Source organism: Haliotis rufescens, unplaced genomic scaffold, assembly GCF_023055435.1.
Source record: "Haliotis rufescens isolate VD_foot unplaced genomic scaffold, xgHalRufe1.0.p SCAF_29, whole genome shotgun sequence".
Taxonomy (NCBI): Eukaryota; Metazoa; Mollusca; class Gastropoda; order Lepetellida; family Haliotidae; genus Haliotis; species Haliotis rufescens.
In genome coordinates, this window is record NW_025963990.1 from 1,889,929 (window position 1) to 1,909,072 (window position 19,144).

Here is a 19,144-nt window from a genome sequence, read left to right on the forward strand (position 1 = left end):
TTATTATCCCTGCAGTGTTTTATTGTACGACAAACAACGACCACGAGTCGTAGTTTTATTTCTTATATGAGATATCTATATTTTGTATAGCCTCTTAATGGGTGTTAATAAAATGTACAAGCTTCAGAAATGTTTACCAGTATTTACTGATGACTCCCTGAATAGAATCCAATCTCCACAAAGTCGGACAGGTCCATTTTATGAACAGGGGGGTAAATTGGCCTTTACCACATGGTCTCACAATTTTCATGTCGATTATATGTACCTTTTCTCCCAATACCAATTGTCATATTTCTCCCACTTTTGGATTGCAATTGTTAGTCCATTGCGTTTATCTACGTTGCCCAGCTGCATCTACGGGGAACAACTCACAAGGCACTTCCTTCCCGAAATTAATGTCGTCCAATTAGTTGCGAGCGCATGTTCGAATCTCCAGAAATGACGTCATGATAGAAAAAATGTTTTATCGTGAAATTAAACAAACTTCGTTTTCCGTTGTTCTTTGTGATTTATCGCGTAGCTATCATATATATTCCAATATTCCTAAACTCACAACACAGCCGTTCAACGGAAAACAAGTTTTTTATTCACTTTTAAATATTTTAAACAGCATATTCCAAAATGTGAAAAATAAACGTTTCTAAAGATTATCAACTAAGCATTCTGTATCCTATTAAGTAGTATCCCCCAATAAGAGTCCTCTGGAGGTCGCGGGGGTGGTGGGGTAGCCTAGTGGTTAAAGCGTTCAGTCGTCACGCCGAAGACCCGAGATCGATTCCCTTCAGAGGTACAATGTGTGAAGCTCATTTCCTGTGTCCCCCGTCGTGATTTTGCTGGAATATTGCTAATAGCGGCCTAAAACTAAACTCGCTCACTCACTCACTCTAGAAGTAGCCTTTTTGACAGTGGCGACACAGGCTTAAACCTTGCACTGAAGGTACGTACTTTTAGGATAGGTCGTCATCTGATTATATTCATATTAAACTGTTCACAGTCCCGTGCGTTACCCGGAGCGTCTGGCGTGTTCATGTCAAGTCGGCGGCCAGATGATCCCATAACTCCGATGAGGTCAGAACGATCTCTGCGACCGGTGCCCAATCTTCACGACCACGATGCCGTGAGTAACTACAGTGTGGTTATTTAAATATACAAACATTGCAGAGTTGAGTTTAACACCGCTTACAAAAGTATGTCCATGATATCAGGGCTTAAAGTGATGCACGAGTTTCGTATAAAACACCAAGGATCGCAATCAGGACGAATCCGGAATTGAAACGCAGGACCAGTAGCTTTCCAGACATGGAATGCTGAAAATGTACTAACTAAGTTGGTGTTTTATCTCCAGGCAAGAGTCCTAACCAGTGAGCCACATCTGGGAGAGGCAAACATCCGCTTTGTCCACTCCAGACATCAACTGACTCGTCCTGACTTCACTCGTGGTGCAACAACGGACCGGCCCAGAACACCAGTCGAAGATTACGAAGAAAGACCAAGCAGTTCATCCTCTCTTATCAGGGGCAAGTCTCCGGGCAGAAGAAAGTCACGCCGTGTCGCCCCCGGCCCCGAACCGGAACCAGACTATGATGCTTGAAGAACTCCAGAAACTATTAGATAGTTGTCTTTCAGAAAATGCTTAAATGTAACTTACTTTTTGTTATTTGTAAACACATGTCGTGCAAATGGTTGATTTAAAAATAAAGGTTACTTAACTGAATGTTGAAAAAATCAGCCAATTAAATAATAATCCCCAGTCTGATAATCTAATTACAATGGCTTCCATTGATGGAAACTGCTGACAGGATGTCATCGATAAATGATATATGAATGTTGGCTGAGTGTTTCTATCAATGAAATCTCACAGGTTATTCTTCTTTTGTAACAAAATTTACACTAGCGTACACTATAACTCGAGCGGGCAATGGAAACTTGAATATGAGCTTGTTAAGGTTAAAATTGTAAAAGGCATGTATTTTTAAAATCCTTTCAAGATGGTTATTTTATCTATTCACTTACAAGATCAACGTTTTGTATTGTGTATATGCCACAACCACTTTGGACTTATGTGCACTGGACAGAAACGTATTAATATATCGCATAATTGTACATTTTAGTAAGGATATTAACAGTGTTTCTCAAAAATAAATATTGTTCAGCAATTGAAAAGTTGTTTTTGTCAGTCTGTTCGATCTCGGCCGTGATGGAAAACACCACCACCCAACCCAACCCAATCCCATGTCCCCCCAACCCGAGAAGGAGGAGTGGGAGGGGTGGATGTTGAGGGTATTTAAAAAATGAACGATTTGAAGAAGATGAATTGGAAATTGCGAGTCATTGTACTGTGATAAGCAGTAACGAATCTTCACTCAATGACTCACTTCAAGCCATGACTCACTGGACAACACTTTTCGACGGTCACCACACATTAGATGGTCGTTGTGCTACAGTTAAAGGGCTGGCGTTTTTACAAACTTTGGCAATATACTGAAAGACATAAGATATAATAAAAGACATGTATGATGATTGCTAAAAAAACAGCAAACAAAAAATGGTTTGTCGATGGTGATGTATTTGAAACGGGTGTTTTGCACCTCCTGTTTTCAGTGTTTCGGCAACAATTTTTAGCCTGGTAATTTTTTTATAACGTTTGTAATTGTATATATTCTTTTATCCTGCAGTGTAATTCAGTGTCGACGACCGGTCACAGTTTTTGAACACAGAGGATGAGAATCTTGCCCTTGTGACTGTACTACAACAAACAATATCAAGATGTGCATTTTAAGTAACTTTATAAGTTTATTCCAAAGTAACTATAACGACTAGGGCATATATAAATTAAGGAAGGGTTACATCTGATGGAATAAGAAAAATGATCATAACAAATATGATACGACATGTAACAAGATAAGGCTAGATGATGTATGGAATAATCACTTGTTTATGTTCAGCATACCAAACGTTGATGTTGACATTAGAGACCGCCTCCGTGGTCTAATGGTAGAGCGTCCGCCCGGACAAGGGAGGCCCGGGGTTCGATCCCCAGCCGCGTCATACCAAAAGACGTTAAAAGATGGTAATTTGTTGTTACCCTGTCTGGCGCTCGGCATTAAGGAGCTAAAACAAGGACTGGTCGGCTCGGAGTCAGTATACTGTGTCTGAGTTGGGTATTCATGTTAAAACTGCGGCATGGTATCTCAGTGTGCTAGCACTATAAATCGGCATCAGTCCGGACTAGTACAAGCAGCCACACACACACATACACGTGCATGCACGTCGCTATATAAGTGCAATACTATTGGACGCGACGTTAAACACCATTTCACCTCACCTCACCTGTTGACATTAGATCGATGAGAGTATTATTATCTTTGTAATCAATCCCAATCACATTAGTGTGTGAGTGAGTAAGTTCGGTTTAACGCCGCTTTTTACATTATTCCAGTTATATCGCGGCGTGTCAGCTTAATATGGGAGGAAAGCCCTAAGTGATGCAGGCCTATGACGTTTACCACTTCGGTGAAACCCACGAGCACGGGTATGGTGCTGACAAACCTAGAAACATAATCGGGGCGAACCGGGATTCGAACCCACAACCATAGGTTTCTGGTGTGCCCAAGGGACGCAACTCTGCACAGCGAATCGCGGCGCCTTAGACGACTGGGCCACCCGTGCCCCCTCCACTTGACTCTCCACTTAGAGGTACATGATCACTAACATAAACAACAGTTTTGACAGACCACAAGCATGTAATTTTCCAAACAATATGATCTTGGCACATATCATAAGCAGTGTAATGATCATTGTAAGATGCCTTATTCATGTAATAATATTAAGTCCAATAATAATGCGCCTGATCCACACAGTTGAATGATCAAGGCGCTACATTATTATAACCCTGGTTAATGGATCAGCGTGCACTCGTTGTTGTTCTCAGCTCCCTGGGGAGTATACTACCCAAGTTGTGTGTACCTAAAATGTCCTTACATTGTACCAACGGTGTCCGTACCACGGTAAATCGGTGTAATTAAGAGAGAACGAAAAAGCGTGTTTTGGTATAAAATAATACACGAGGGCCTGGAGCATCTGAGTGTATTATTTTCACCAATACACGTTTTTGAGGTACTTCTTTGCCATAAATGATTTAGCTCTGACGAGGAGCCGAACGCGCAAATACAACGATCTGCACCTGCATTTGAATGAAGCAGGCTCTTGCACGAGCGGTTCGTGGTGCGCGAAAAATAGGCTGGCCAAGCCAAGACTTCTCTTCTTTTGCGGACAATGGAACAGTTCATGTTATGGGGTTTCAGCTACTTTGCTGAAATTGTTCGTCAGAAATAATACAACGTGTAAGGTCACCAAAAATATTTATGCAGCTTGTGAGAAGATGATGTTGTTGGTGCTCCAAGCTCATGACAGTGGTCAGGTGTGGTTCGTGCCGCTTATGTCACAGATACTCATCTGATGCAATAGGTCTTCAGCAACCCATGCTGGTCCTAAAAGGCGACTATGCTGGTCCTAAAAGGCGACTATGCTGGTCCTAAAAGGCGACTAGGCTTGTCGTAAGAGACGACTAACGGGATCGGGTGGTCAGGCTCGCTGACTTTGTTGAAGCATGTCACCTTGGATCGGTGCTCATGATATGAATCACTGGATTGTGTGGTCAAGATTCGATTACTTACAGACCGCCGTCATAAAGCTGGAATATTGCTGAGTGCGGCGTTAACAACAAACAAACAAACAAACAATAGCAACTGTCAATACCAGAATAGGTGTACATCCTGATAAGCTGGAAGAAACGTTCTTGTAATACAATGTGCATGTCTATATCACACTAAACTTTGCATATCGCATATGGATACCAACATACACATACTGTATGTAGTACGTATCTTTATGAGTGTCAGAGGACTATCCTGCCGAGTCGCGTCCCTTGGGCACGCCAGGAACCCCTGCTTGTGGACACGGACGCCGGTTCGCCCGGATAATGTGTCTAGGTTTGCCAGCACCATACCTGTGCTCGTGAGTTTTAAAAAAAGTGAAAGACCTGCATCACTTCGGGTTGTCCTCCCACATCAAGCTGACATGCCGTGATATCACTGGATTACTGTTCAAAGCGGCGTTAAAGCAAACTTTTAAAAAATTACAGTGATGCTCATTTCAACCCTTCGTCTATTTCAAACACCTTATTTCCATTCCACAGTCATGTATATCATCCTCGGTGGTTAGGGCGTTTACGTCATCATTGTGTAATACATGGAAACGAACGTCCATAAAATACTGTTTTCAGGTCCGCTGATTTGTTGTGATTATGATGGGCTGTAGCACAGATTTATATAATCGGTCTCATCAAAGTGTCTTAAATTATATCGCAGCACAAAGTCAACGAACTGTTTCAAAGGGCACATTCCATCATGAGTATGTCCATGACAAAAAATTACTTCGCGAGTGACATCTTTACCATCATGAAGCACCCGGATGTAATGTTCAGATGTATCCTTCCGAGAATATAGTTCTAGCACAATCCTAGCTGCGTAACGCGGCCACGTCCCTCCGCCAGCACCAAAAACAACAGTTAGTGGTACCAAGGTCGCATCATGTCCAGACAAGAGATGGAATTTCGTATTGATGACACCATTAGCTGCATCCTGCATCTGTTCCGAGATTTCAGTTAGGAATGGATGTAAAGCTAAACTGGCATATTTCCGATAATTTTCATCCGTAATGAGATATTTGGTATAATTTGTGACGTGTCCCCAAAGTTCGGTTACCATTCTTTGCGTAATGCACTTCCCTTGCTTATTACAGGGTAAAGGGAGAGAGTTACATGTGTGGGACAGAAATACGTCCATCATTGCCCACAGCCTGGGTAGTCGACTCACTGGCATGTCATAAATATTCGCCATTGCATTGATTAAAGTGTCATACCCGGTACTGTTCCTTACAGCAGAGCTTGCCTGCGCATCCGCTTGCTTCTTCAGACTCCGCAGCACTGGACACGTGCAAGGAGCTGCGAGCGTTTGCTCGGAACAGAAGAACAGGTTTGAAACTCGTTTCACGTGCATTTCTGTGAGGTTAAAGCGCGGTAGGAAGGCGTAGAGAAACGCAATGGCGCTCTGGTATGTTCGAGAATATTCCGTGCTGCGAGGTAGTACTTGATCTGCACGAAAGTTTGGTCCGAACAGGCGCCATTTTTGGACGTAACGTTCGTGCATCAAGTACCCGATATTCAGCAACTGTTTCGCACCAACAGCACTGAGTTGAGAGCTGTCACAAACCTTCCTCCCAGGATACAGAGCCCAGCTCATGAAACCACTGTCCTCTCGTTGACGACCCTCCCAGCCTCGCATCGTCGTGACGTAAGCGGCGAGTTTGGCGTCCTTCATCACCTCCTGAGGGTCAAACTGGCAGCTGAGACGGGGGTTAGGGTGACGGTTGAACGTGTACATTGGCGATCGGTCACCGTGTCGAGTGATGACATGGACAGAAATCAGGTCATATCCTTGGGGAGCTATTCCTGTGAAGAAAATAATTCTGTTTTTAAATTTTAAATTTATACAATCATATGGTATTTACGCTTTATGACACATGAGCGGACATTCCTTTCGCCATTTTTAGAAATGATGGGAGGTGAGATGAAATTGGGTTTAACGTCGCCTTCATAATTATTTCACTCGCGTTGCATGACTATTTCTAATTCTATCAACTGGACCACGGAGGCGGTCATAAACGATATGTTATACAACAGACTTTTTGGCTTCACTTATCGTTAGGGATTCGAGCCGAGTATTCAGCTCAACGAACAAGAACGGATAAAAATTAGAAAAACGAAAGTCTTTAAGGATAACAACTTCTGGTTTATTGCATACAGCGACGTTTAATCCCTATCCTTGCTGTACATGTGGCTTCACTACCCGTGTGCAATTTAATATTCTTACTGTACACCTGGCGCCATCCCATTATCTGTATGCTACTTGTCATCTATTGCCTCTTGTTGTCAATGTTAATCTGCTGCGTATCACAACATGTCATGCATATATACGGGGACACGGGTGGCCCAGTCGTCTGAGGCGCCGCGATTCGCTTTGCGTCCCTTGGGCACGCCAGAAACCTATGATTGTGGGTTCGAATCCCGGTTCGCCCTGATTATGTTTCTAGGTTTGTCAGCACCATACCCGTGCTCGTGGGTTTCACCGAAGTGGTAAACGTCCGAGACCTGCATCACTTAGGGCTTTCCTCCCACATTAAGCTGACACGCCGTGATATAACTGGAATAATGTTAAAAGCGGCGTTAAACCCAACTCACTCACTCACTCACTCATGCATATATACCTCTCATCACTTCGGTTTTGTCACTCCAGCTTTATAACGATGTAAGAATCTACATCGAAACGTCGCTAAATTATACGCAAAGTTATACGTTTTCTTACTTGTTTGCCAACTTCTAGAATGCAAATCAAACAGTTAAACAGTTTAATAACGAACGAACGAACGAACGAACGAACGAACGAACGAACGAACACTCTAATAGCTACATATGCTGGACACTACCACGCTGCCTGGATGGCCTGGGGTGGTCGGGTAGTCTAGTGGTTAAAGCGTTCGCTCGTCGCGCGGAAGACCCGGGTTCGATTCCCGACGTGGGTACAATGTGTGGAGCCCATTTCTGGTGTCCCCCGCTGTGATATTGCTCGAAAATTGCTAAAAGCGGCGTAAAACAATACTCCCTTAATTCATGGGTGGTGCAGGGCAATGTAAAACATGGGTATGCCTTGCTGAGCACCAAATCTATTTGAACCAATTAATTCCGTCTGTACTTTGTATAATAACGTAAGACTTGCCTTCCTGTGATGCCGCCAGGACATCGTCGCGATTACAATAGTCCGACATAGGAGGCACCTCTGACATCACATGTGTATCACGTGACACGGCGTCGGCGTCATGTGACATCGAATCTCGTTTAACAATAGACACTTTTTCGGCCTTTTTTTTTACATCCAGATGGGTTTGTTTTGCTTTTACATTTTTGGCCTCTTGAAGGGCATCAACGTGTTCTGGTACTGCTGTGGAACTCATGGCATCGATATGGTCCATCATCTGGTAAGGCGGGTTGATGCGTAGTTCCTGCAGCTTCATGATGGTCTTAAAACGGTTGTTGGTAGGCTCCCTCATATCCGCGTCCTCTACCAGAAATGAGTCTGAAAGGATTCACATTAAAAATCTGAGTTTCCAAAAAAGGATATATGTATCACTGTTATGAAGGCTCATTGATGTATTCATCGTTGAAACCTTCGATAGATAACTGAACAAGACCCTCTCGGATGAAATATTTTTAAACGTAATTAAATTTGTAGACCTATTTCTTTATTATCGATATGGAAACAGGGTTTTTTTTAACAAAGGGTATCGAGAGTACAAGGTCCGCATCTCAGAAGAAAGTCGAAGGAAGGGAAAATAGACAGAAGGCTGTACATGGTGATGTATGTTTTGTTGTGTGTTCGTTTGTTTTGTTTGTTTGTTTGTTGTTTAACGACGCACTCAGCAATATTCCAGCGGCGGCGGTCTGTAAATAATCGAGCCTTGACCACACAATCCAGTGATTGATATCGTGAGCATCGATCCACGCAATTGGGATCGATGACCTGCAAAGCATAGTCGCATAGCATAGTCGCCTGTTACGGAAAACATGGGTTGCTGAAGACCTGTGCTACCCCGGATCTTTACGGGTCTCATGTATTTATGCATATATTTAGGCTATTGGTTGATGCTAGATTTGTGTGAGTAAGTGTTATTTGAATTGAACTTATATAAAATAATTATTGTTCGATATAGCTGGTCTTATTTAGTAACTAATGTCACTAAAGTGACTTTATATCCTGGTTATGATTGTAATCTTGATACAAGGCAATGGAACGTGCTTTTGTAGTGTAACATCGTTAATTTTCTATAAAATTGTTTGATCAAAGTTATAACGTTTAAGGCACCATTAATGCTTTCAAAAAGATTTATGGTAGTCATGGGGAGAACGTTTCCAAATTTGACGCATCTGAGACAAATGTCAGATGCAATTTCCTATTTTGACTTGTGCATTTGTTCCTGTAAATTTGTCTGGTGGAAAATTGACACACCTTTGTATGTGTCTTACCGCAAACACCTGATATCATCACTCTTTGATAAAAAAAAATCAACACATGCTTGTGATAAAGTCGGAATCATACAATTGAGATCTCTTATGATTACAGAAATGGTTGTGTGGCTTTATTTAACGTATGGTTAACCTATCACTGAATGGCGGAAACATGACACACACGTGACCACTGGATGCATCACACGTGTGTGAGTATAAAATAAACAACCAAACAAAACCCTTTCCATAATAAAAAGAACTCAAAGTGCATATCTGCCATCACCAAAACCTGCATATCATGATCAGTTGTTTGTACACATCATCATTTAACTGTGAGTGAGTGAGTATTGTTTTACACCGCTTTTAGCAATATTCCAGTAATATCACGGCGGGGAACACCAGAAATGGGCTTCACACTTTGTACTCATGTGCGGTTTCGAACCCGGGTCTTCGCCGTGACGGGCGAACACTTTAACCACTAGGCTACCCCACCACCCCTTTCACAACAGGTAAATAAAGACGTAAATTCTAATCTGAAGTACCTAATCCTGAATGAGAGAGTTATGATATAAACATATGCATGTTTAATGAAAATGACCTTGTCTCTGAATCAAGTTTTAAGGTAATACTATAATTATTTGAGAATAATCTACGAGTATCGGATTGTCTGTCATAAGTGAATTTTTAAATTTTGTTGGTCCCGAGCCTTGATCAGTAGGTTATTCTACATACCTCCTATGGTCTTTTTTCCATGTAATTTGTGAACAGGTCAATGTCCCGATCACAAGTGAATATATATGCCAATCTGATGTTGGAATGACGTTTTTAATTGTCTATGTACGTCATGAACAATGCATTACGTCATCTTTAATCATTTGCGACAATATGTTGAAATGATATTGACCGCTACTCAAATTATCAAAACAATAGACAAATTGACGTGACAATGAACAAGAAGTAAAATCTACCTCACTCAGTGAGAAATAATAAAAATAATTTCACCCACACCCCTATGGGTTGATGTATATATAACTGTCATAAATTGAAAAAGGGTGTTGTAATGGATGAATGAATGAATGAATGATTAATTAATTAATTAATTAATTAATTAATTAATTAATTAATTCTTTAAGAAAAGTTAAAATCAGTTGGAATGTATGCTCTATTGAATTCTTGGAGACCGGACCCGTGAAGATTCCGGGGTAGAATAGGTCTTCAGCAACCCATGTTTGCCGTAAAAGGTGACTATGCTTGACGTAAAAGGCAACTAACGGGATCGGGTGGTCAGGCTCGCTGACATGGTTGATGCATGTCATCGATCCCAAATGCTTGGATCGATGCTCATGATATATATCACTGGATTGTCTGGTCCAGACTCGATCATTTACAGACCGCCGTCATATAGCTGGAATATTGCTGAGTGCGGCGTTAAACAACAAACCAACCAACCAAATCTTGGAGACCGTTTTGATGAAGAGATGACAAGTCAAGCTTGCGTGTACCATTTTTCATCATCATACCCTAGTTTACCCAATTGAGCTACTCCTAAATCCTAAATCCACGTCAACGTATCCCCATCAGGCAGTCACAATTCCGGTCTTTCAAGATCAATGATTAACTTAATAAAACTCAACTTCACTTTTTTGTCTCTGTATTGTATCGTGCTTTGTATTAGCTCAATACGGCAAAAAATACAGTAACGTCCTCAACACAACACCTTATAAAACGTCCGCGTGAGAATAGTAAATATTTCATACATGACGTCAAATCAAGCCTTAGAATAAGATGCTGAGATCGAAGCGGATGATAAACAGACTCCATTAATCAACCACTAATTAAGAACACTATATTTAGAATGTAGTTCGTTTCTTCTGAATATACACGTAATGTTTTAATTTAATCTTTGGAAATAAGAATATGCATGGATCTCATAGACGTTGTCATGTTGACGAGAATGTCGTAAACAGCTGAGCTGATAGATAAACATTTAATAGGCTTCAGCTGTAACATTCGGTATTAGCAAGAACTAGTGCAAATAGGTCCAGATGTTCGTGACCTGACGCAGTTGAATGAAAGATGAGATTGGCATCTTTGGATAAGGAATAATCTCAACTCACGCCATGGTGTTATTTGACGTGACTGGCGATGTAGGTGACGTTGAAATTACGCACCTCACGTCCCCGTTTCGTGATCAAATGGGGCAATAGTGCAGATGGGTTACTAAAACGCTGTAATATACTGAATATGGGCGAACATACTATCATGACACGTGTCAACATAGTTACCCTTTGCGAGTCAATTCTTATGAAAATACCGATTCCCCATATACGTTTTATCTTGTGATATTGAGGGGGCACGGGTGGCCCAGTCGTCTAAGGCGCCGCGATTCGCTGTACAAAGTTGCGTCCCGTCGGCAGGTCAGAAACCTATGATTGTGGGTTCGAATCCCAGTTCGCCCCGATTATGTTTCTAGGTTTGTCAGCACCATACTCGCGCTCGTGGGTTTCACCGAAGTGGTAAACGTCTGAGATCTGCATCACTTCAGGCTTTCCTCCCACATTAAGCTGACACGCCTTGATATAACTGTAATACTGTTAAAAGCGGCGTTAAACCAATCTCACTCTCTTCTGATATTGATTGATAATGGCCGATATTTCATCTAAACTAGCAGCCCATAACGTATATAGTTGTATCTATAAAGATGAATATAATAGCATTTGGAAAGAAATGGAAACGTTTCTTCGTAAAATATCATTGTTTACCGTGGGATTTAGTTACTCGGTCCTTGATAACAAACGTTCTGTACCAAGGTATCCACTATGAAATATAAGGATAATTACACAAAAAATAGAATCCACATAGTCACTTCTATGATAATGTGATGTCTATCATTTTCCGAAGTCAAAGTACTTTTTTACTTAAACCACAATCATAGGTTTCTGACCTGCCGACGGGACGCACCTTTGTACAGCGAATCGCGGCGCCATAGACGACTGGGCCACCCGTGCTCCCTCAATATCACAAGATAAAACGTTATATTCCATCTTTATGAAGGGCGACAACACATTATGTATAGGCATTGTTGAGAAGCACAATTCCAATCACTTACGAGTTTAAAGACTATAAATTAAAGATATAAATTGGCAACAACAAATTATGCCGTGGAATGCTGGGGAAGCACGATGTCAATCCCTTAGAAGTTTAAAGAAAGGTATCTGCCCTTATCCTTCTTTAGATTCATGTATCCAACTTATAGGGTATAAATTGGCGACAGGAAATCTACGCCTTGGAATGCTAGAGATGCTATGGTCAGTAAGAATTGAGAATTGACTAGTTTTAGATTCAGTATGTATTATTCATTGATAACCCCAACAAGGCAAGAGTAAAGTACTCTTAAAAGGTGTTAATATCATAGGTGTCTATAGTTGATTGTAAATATTTTAGTAAGGTTTATCTAGATAGGCAATACGTTACTTTCAGTGTCATATATTGTCACATGTATGATTTATTGTTTCTGATTAAAATTTGTATGTATCTGATAAGCATCATGGCATAATGGATAAACGTTTACTTTTATGCAGAAATAAAAAGAAAAATACAACCTGACAACCTTGACAATGTGAAAATGTAATTACGCCGCTTTTGAAAATATCTTTCCAGTTACCTCGATGAGAACAAATGTCAGTAACTATAGTTGTAAAACACCCTCCGTGATGACATGATTTTTGGTTTTCTTATTCCAGCATTTAGTTTAATCATTTTAAACACGCAAAGAAGTCCTTTCTCTGGTCATGACAAGGTCGGCGTATCGTTACAGTGGTAGAATCAAGCACAACAATACTTACATGCAAACAAGAGTGTCGTAATCCACAGCAGAAGACCAACAAAAACTAGACGACGTCGAAGGTAGAACACACACAGCATGCTTGCTACACAGAGGCTGAATCCTGCTGAGTGTGTCAGGAGAGCAACGCCAATAGAGGTGGTGGTGATACTAAGCGGTATAGGCTTTCTGAATAGTGTCTTGTCCTGTGTTTATTGGATATTGGATGTGTCTTCAGTTAAAGTTCTAGGTTATGTTCTTCCAACTGTTCACGATTCTGCTTCTGTGTTAGAAGTTAGAGCATGTTTGATGGAATTCTGGCACCATGAGGAATCGGTATCTGGCGCATATGACAGCACAGAAATGTAGAGTATGATTCGTCAGACAAGACGTTTTATCCTTTCAAACGAAGAAGCAGAATTCTGTCAACTTGGCGCCACAAACGTGAAGAACACGAATACCTATTGGGGCCTCTTCATCCTTGATTTAAGCCGATGGGTGATCTGTCGGAAATGGCGATGATATGTCTGCTGACATAATTAGATATACAGTTCTTATGGTGAATATTTGCGGAAACCTTGACTAAAACAAAGCCTTTCTTGGTCGTGAAAACATCCGTATGCAATAACTAGAACTTAAATATTGACGGTTCCCGTTTGTAGCTCTCTATATTACAATACTGTCAAATGTCGTTGATGGAAGTGAAGCCGAGCCTGTATTACCAGTCATGTCCGCTCCACGGGTAGAAGCCTTCTAGCTCGCCTACAAATATTATTACGTGTATAAGCCAGATATCCATAATTAATTATTTTCCTCATTAACTGGCCTCGACGACAAGGCTGCCCACTAACGGCGATGATGATCCGCCGCCTTTGCCTGGTATCATGCTAATTAAACTCATGATAAGACGATTACCTCCCCTGGGAATCACTTTGACGTCGTAGAATCGTGCGCGGTGTTGAAGACGTCGCGAAGCAGCGGGGTTTCCATGCGAGTATGGCACAAGGATATTGTATTTGTCCATGCATATTTATGACCCTGATTACAGTGTGATCACAGATAGCGCGATATATATGCTCAATAAGGGCGACAAACTAATAAAGCGCGGCCCTTAATCAGCACAGAGGTAGAATGATCTGGTCCTATGGTTGCAGTTGCGTGAACTGTCCCCATGAAAAATTCATAATCCAGGCACTGCCAGTATAAACCAAATTAGATACGAAAGGTTAGAATACTGAGTCCGCATAGGTAATCACTCACTAGGGTATAAGTCCCGCAAGGTTATTTTGGCTCCAGAGGTCGGCAGATGCTCATTCGGTACCGTATGCATATTCAGTGTATCGGTAGGCAACGGACCAACCAACCCGAGCTTGCGGCACGGTGGTCTACTGTCATTGCACCTGTCAATATAGAACTTTGTGACCACGGGTTCGAGTCCTTGTCGTTCGGATTATGTTCCTACAACTTTAATGTTCTCTCGTGTGATTCCTTTCGGTACCCGTGTTCGCAGGTATCAGTAAAGTGGTCAATCGTACTCGTATGGGATCCATCCAACATTAGGGACCGACCATAAGATAATGTAGGGGAAAGTTTAAAAAAAATTAATTCGGCTTTATATAAGACTATTGAAAAAAATATGCATTGTTGCAAGTTGTTGTAGGTTTGTTGGTTTTGTTGTTTAACGCCGCACTCAGCAATATTCCAGCTATATGACGGCGGTCTGTAAATAATGGAGTCTGGACCAGACAATCCAGTGATATCATGAGCATCGATCCATGCAATTGGGATCGGTGACATGCATCAACCAAGTCAGCGAGCCTGACCACCCGATCCCGTTAGTCGCCTCTTACGACAAGCATAGTCGCGTTTTACGGTTGCTTTGCAAGTTGTATTGTTAAAAGATTATTAAGTCTCATAGTTTTAATAAAAAAATGTGATGTTTCCAAACAAAATCCCAAGTGTACATGTACCTCAATGTGTTACTTTGGGAGCTCATCTGGTTTAACGAACATTGTTCACAAAGTTGAACCGTCAGTTAACAAACCGGTTGCTTAGGTTACCGAATTCGAAACGGAAAATTAGGTGTCAATTAGAATGTTAACCGAAACCAAGTACGTAGAGCAAACTCCAAGGACAATGAAATTACAAATATTAAAGGTTTAAGAAATACAATGTGCTCTGAATAACAAGGACGTCTCAGGTAAACCATTGTGGTTGGATACGACCTTGTGTCTGTTCTAATGATCTAATCATGACCTGAAATTGGCAAACTATTCCTGAAAAACAAAAATACACCGATTGATATTCACATTAATTAATTTTTGTTGCTGAGAATATTACATTATCTTGTACACTGAAATTTGTAATCAATAAACCTGGGTTGCCATGTTAAGTATGACGGGGATTTTCATTCAGGTTTGCTGGCTTCGCGAACACCTGCTTTGCAATGAATAGTGTTTGCAGCTACGGGTCTCTTGAGCACACCAGAAACCTATGTTTTAGTAGTGATGTCTTATAATTTGAGAATAATTTAGAGAAATAATTAGAGAGTTATTCATTCAAGTTTTAGTAGATATTTCTTGTAATTTAAGAATAAAGCCTTACATAGGGATCCATTCAGACGCTTTATCGTTGTTTTGTCTTTTGCGCCTAATGGAACTTGTTTCGGCGGATAATCGAGACTGGTTAGTCTCTGGCGTTGATGTTTTGTATATTGAATGATTATGGAATTGGATGTGATGTTGTTATTTAATAAGCGCCCATTTCGTAAAATCAGTTCGACACACATATTCAAGTCATAAACCAGAGACCATGCTCGAACAGTGACCTCTGAAGGAAAACAAGAGTCGAGATGTTTCGTATTATAACAGCAAATCAATACCCTCACTGTGATTAGGTTTCAATATTTTATGGCGTGTTGCCCCCTAGGTCCGTGTTCAACCGGGAAAGTAGTTTGCATGAAGTTGAGATACATAACCGGAATTATTACCAGACCCCGGGCCATAAAACGTACCTCCCACGATGTTGAGGATGCAGCGTAAAACTACATCAGACTGGGAAGGTGGACAAGATAAGGATGATTGGCAGAAAGCAGGTGTCTTCTGAAGCATGATCTATGGACGGTAGCTTGATGAGGTCGGTTGGTTGGTTTGTTGTTTAACGCCGCACTCAGCAATATTCCAGCTATGTGACGGTGGTCTGTAAATAATCGAGTCTGGACCAGACAATCTAGTGATTAATATTATTAGCATCGATCCACGCAATTGGGATCGATGACTTGCATCAACCAAGACAGCGAGCGTGACCAACTGATTCCGTTAGTCGTCTCTTACGACAAGCATAGTCGCCTTTTACGGCAAGCATGGGTTGCTGAAGACCTATTCTATCCCGGATCTTCACGGGTCGCCAGCGACAATATATGCCGCAACAAGGTGTCTTGTCAGCTCACCCTTAATATTGGAGAAACTGTTAAAAGGATTTAACATCCGTTTGCATGTAGAAACTCTATAAGAAATATGAGAAGACCATGTCAGCCTGTGATCAAACACCAAGGAATGTTAACTCTCGAATCCCCATTCACAACACCATTTGTATGTTTGTTTGAGCATAGTTGGATTGACACATGTGTCCAAAATGAATCCATTAGGAACTATCATCTGTGGACTGGAATGCTGGGACATTCTGGATAAATGCATTAAGAATATTGGACTATTTTCCAAGCGTCTTGTGAACAAAAAAGTGGTGTATTAACACACAATGCCATTTAGAAAGTGGTCAAATGTAACACATGTTATATTTTGGATAACCCTTTCTTAGTAAAGTTCAGATTTTTGTACTTTTTGGGGGTTGTGTCCCGTCCGGGATTCGAACCAACACTCCCAGAGTGAGGTATCTGTGACAGCGATCTAACCCACTCAGCCACCGAGACTTCAACAAAACGAAAGTCCTACAACTGGTAGTCTAGATCAAGTACTATGTGTACCCCTCTTACAAGTATAAATGTAAATAATTTCATACTTTAAAGTTTACACTGTTTCTTTCATGCCGATTGACTGAATGGATAGTCACGTGATCTGATATTTGGAGTTCACACACCACTCTCCTACCCAGAGTTCCATGCGATCAAGCACAGTACCTCTGCCACAGGCCAGCGCCATATGACATCACATCTTACACAGTCCATTCAAGATATTGCATATGTTTTTCATCTGTTTCATTTTTGACAAGTCTACATATCTAGATAAACATATGTCACAGAATCGTTAACTTTCATTGAGAAAATATCCTAAATCGTGAAAAACTATTTTTTTCCATTTGTGTAGTTATCCTATGTTTACATTGGTTGAACGGCTCCACGTGCTGTCATCGACGCCCTACGGGGAGCTAGCGAGACGGTCACTTTGATGTGTAAATATGTATTGTCATGCAGCTCAATGTTGCAGTTGTAGTAGCATATCTATATGTTTATGCAAAACAATATGTAAAACGCCCCGAAATATGTGCATTAGTCTGTTCTATTCTGATTTCTGAAAAAGCGCGTTGTTTACAAACAAGAGAAAAGTCCGGTCACGTGATATGCAAATTAGCCTGTGGCAGTTGTGTAATGTGCTGAGTCAACCCCTTGTCGGAGTGTGTTCACACATCTGTGAACGGACAGACATATTCACACGATGTGAACATTTTTTTGTCAAATTGATCGTGTGGGTTTTCCCCGAATTCTCGATCGGTGTTTACAATCAACTCGTTTTTCTATTTTCTTTTTAATCCCTGCATTTATCAGCAATATTATTAATTTAGTATTTTTGCCTGGCCTTGTAACATTCCATCCTACTAAAAACTTAAATAAATGCTTTGGTTCTGACTTTGATGCCTTGTTTTCGGAAATGACAGGAATCTAGCACCAAGACAATAGCGAATGAAAATGTTGTACCCTGTGGTCGCCGACACAGATCAAAGCGACTGCTCCTGATCCAAAGTAAATACGATCCACTATCGTATCGGAAAACAATCCAAGATTTTGAGAAACCGTAAAACTAAAAAAGCAAGGTAAGAAACTTAAATTTGAAAAAAATTGAAACAAAAAATACCTGCCTTCCTGTTTTACTGACTATTCACTGGAAACGAAAGCATGTCCGTAGACGGAAAGACTATTCCGGTCCCTTAGTTGGCTGACCTTCTCCGTGCATTCTAGGCCGAGAACACATGAGGAATGACGGGGCACAGAAATGAAGCTGGCAGCAGGTCATACAGTAGGTCCATCTCAGGTTACAAAGAGTGAGTGAGTGAGTATGGTTTTACGCCGCTTTTAGCAATATTCCAGCAATATCACGGCGGGAGACACCAGAAATGGGCTTCACACATTGTACCCATGTCGGGAATCGAACCCGGGTCTTCGGCGTGACGAGCCAACGCTTTAACCACTAGGCTACCCGACCGCCCAGGGTTACAAAGAACACCAGCTCCGTTCAATCCCCACCAGTCCATTCAACCCCGTCCGACTTGGTTTGCGATTGCAACAAAAGTTGATGTTGACATATTTTCAGATTATGTTGTATATATTCATAGAACTATCTTAATTTCTTTGCGTTACTGAGTATGAGTGGGGACCGAGAGCCGGCAAATACCGACAAAATAACACTGTTGCAATGTTCTTCGGGGAAACCAGACTTCTAATTTAAGCAAACATTGTTACGATATTATTCAGCGAGACCAGTAAACTACAAAATATGAAATTATAAGCATTGAACGCAAGCGCGGAGATTCACACAGTTTAACCAGCACTTTGAAATGGTTCACACTTCAATGAACCCATCCAAACTGACGTTCAATTCAAATGTAGACTACCAGTTGTCGGACTTTCATCTTGTGGATGCCTCGGTGGCTGGTTAGATCGCTGACTTTGTGTGCTGGCGATTAGGTGCCTCACTCTGGCAGTGTGGGTTTGAATCCCGGACGGAACTAGACCCTAAAAAGTACGAGAATCTGTACTTTACTCAAAAAGTGTTATCCCAAATATAAAATGTGTTACAGGTGTTGTATTATTCGAATCTGAAAACTCCTTCCAGATATGAAACCCACAACCAGATTATCCACCTAAATAGGTTCCGCTGAGCGCAAAAGATAAAGTAGCGATGGAAATTATATGAATGGATCACTGAAAATCAGTGATGACTCCACGAACTTTCACGAAGGTTTCGCCA

General features: G+C 41.2%; 3 protein-coding genes across 3 annotated transcripts in view; 1 reads left to right on the forward strand and 2 right to left on the reverse strand.

The window, feature by feature from the left end:
* The window catches only part of LOC124137708, a 139,094-nt gene extending 136,931 nt beyond the window's left edge, over nucleotides 1-2,163 (forward strand). The window contains exons 139-140 of the mRNA XM_048402760.1: nucleotides 995-1,117; nucleotides 1,346-2,163. Coding sequence (XP_048258717.1) covers nucleotides 995-1,117; nucleotides 1,346-1,591 — 369 coding nt within the window. The 3' untranslated portion in view covers nucleotides 1,592-2,163. The remainder of the gene's footprint in view (nucleotides 1-994; nucleotides 1,118-1,345) is intronic.
* Nucleotides 2,164-4,626: 2,463 nt separating this feature from the next.
* On the reverse strand, nucleotides 4,627-6,954 carry LOC124137711 (2-phosphoxylose phosphatase 1-like). Its single transcript, XM_048402721.1, has 2 exons — nucleotides 6,933-6,954; nucleotides 4,627-6,511 (listed from the first exon to the last, which is right to left on the reverse strand). The coding sequence occupies exons 1-2, from the start codon at nucleotides 6,952-6,954 to the stop codon at nucleotides 5,304-5,306; spliced, it is 1,230 nt and encodes a 409-aa protein (XP_048258678.1). The 3' UTR covers nucleotides 4,627-5,303.
* A 787-nt stretch (nucleotides 6,955-7,741) lies between these two features.
* On the reverse strand, nucleotides 7,742-13,668 carry LOC125384220. The gene is made up of 2 exons (XM_048402763.1): nucleotides 12,967-13,668; nucleotides 7,742-8,192 (listed from the first exon to the last, which is right to left on the reverse strand). Exons 1-2 carry the CDS (start codon nucleotides 13,043-13,045, stop codon nucleotides 7,783-7,785), a joined length of 489 nt encoding a protein of 162 aa, XP_048258720.1. The 5' UTR covers nucleotides 13,046-13,668; the 3' UTR covers nucleotides 7,742-7,782.
* Between the last annotated feature and the right edge of the window lie 5,476 nt (nucleotides 13,669-19,144).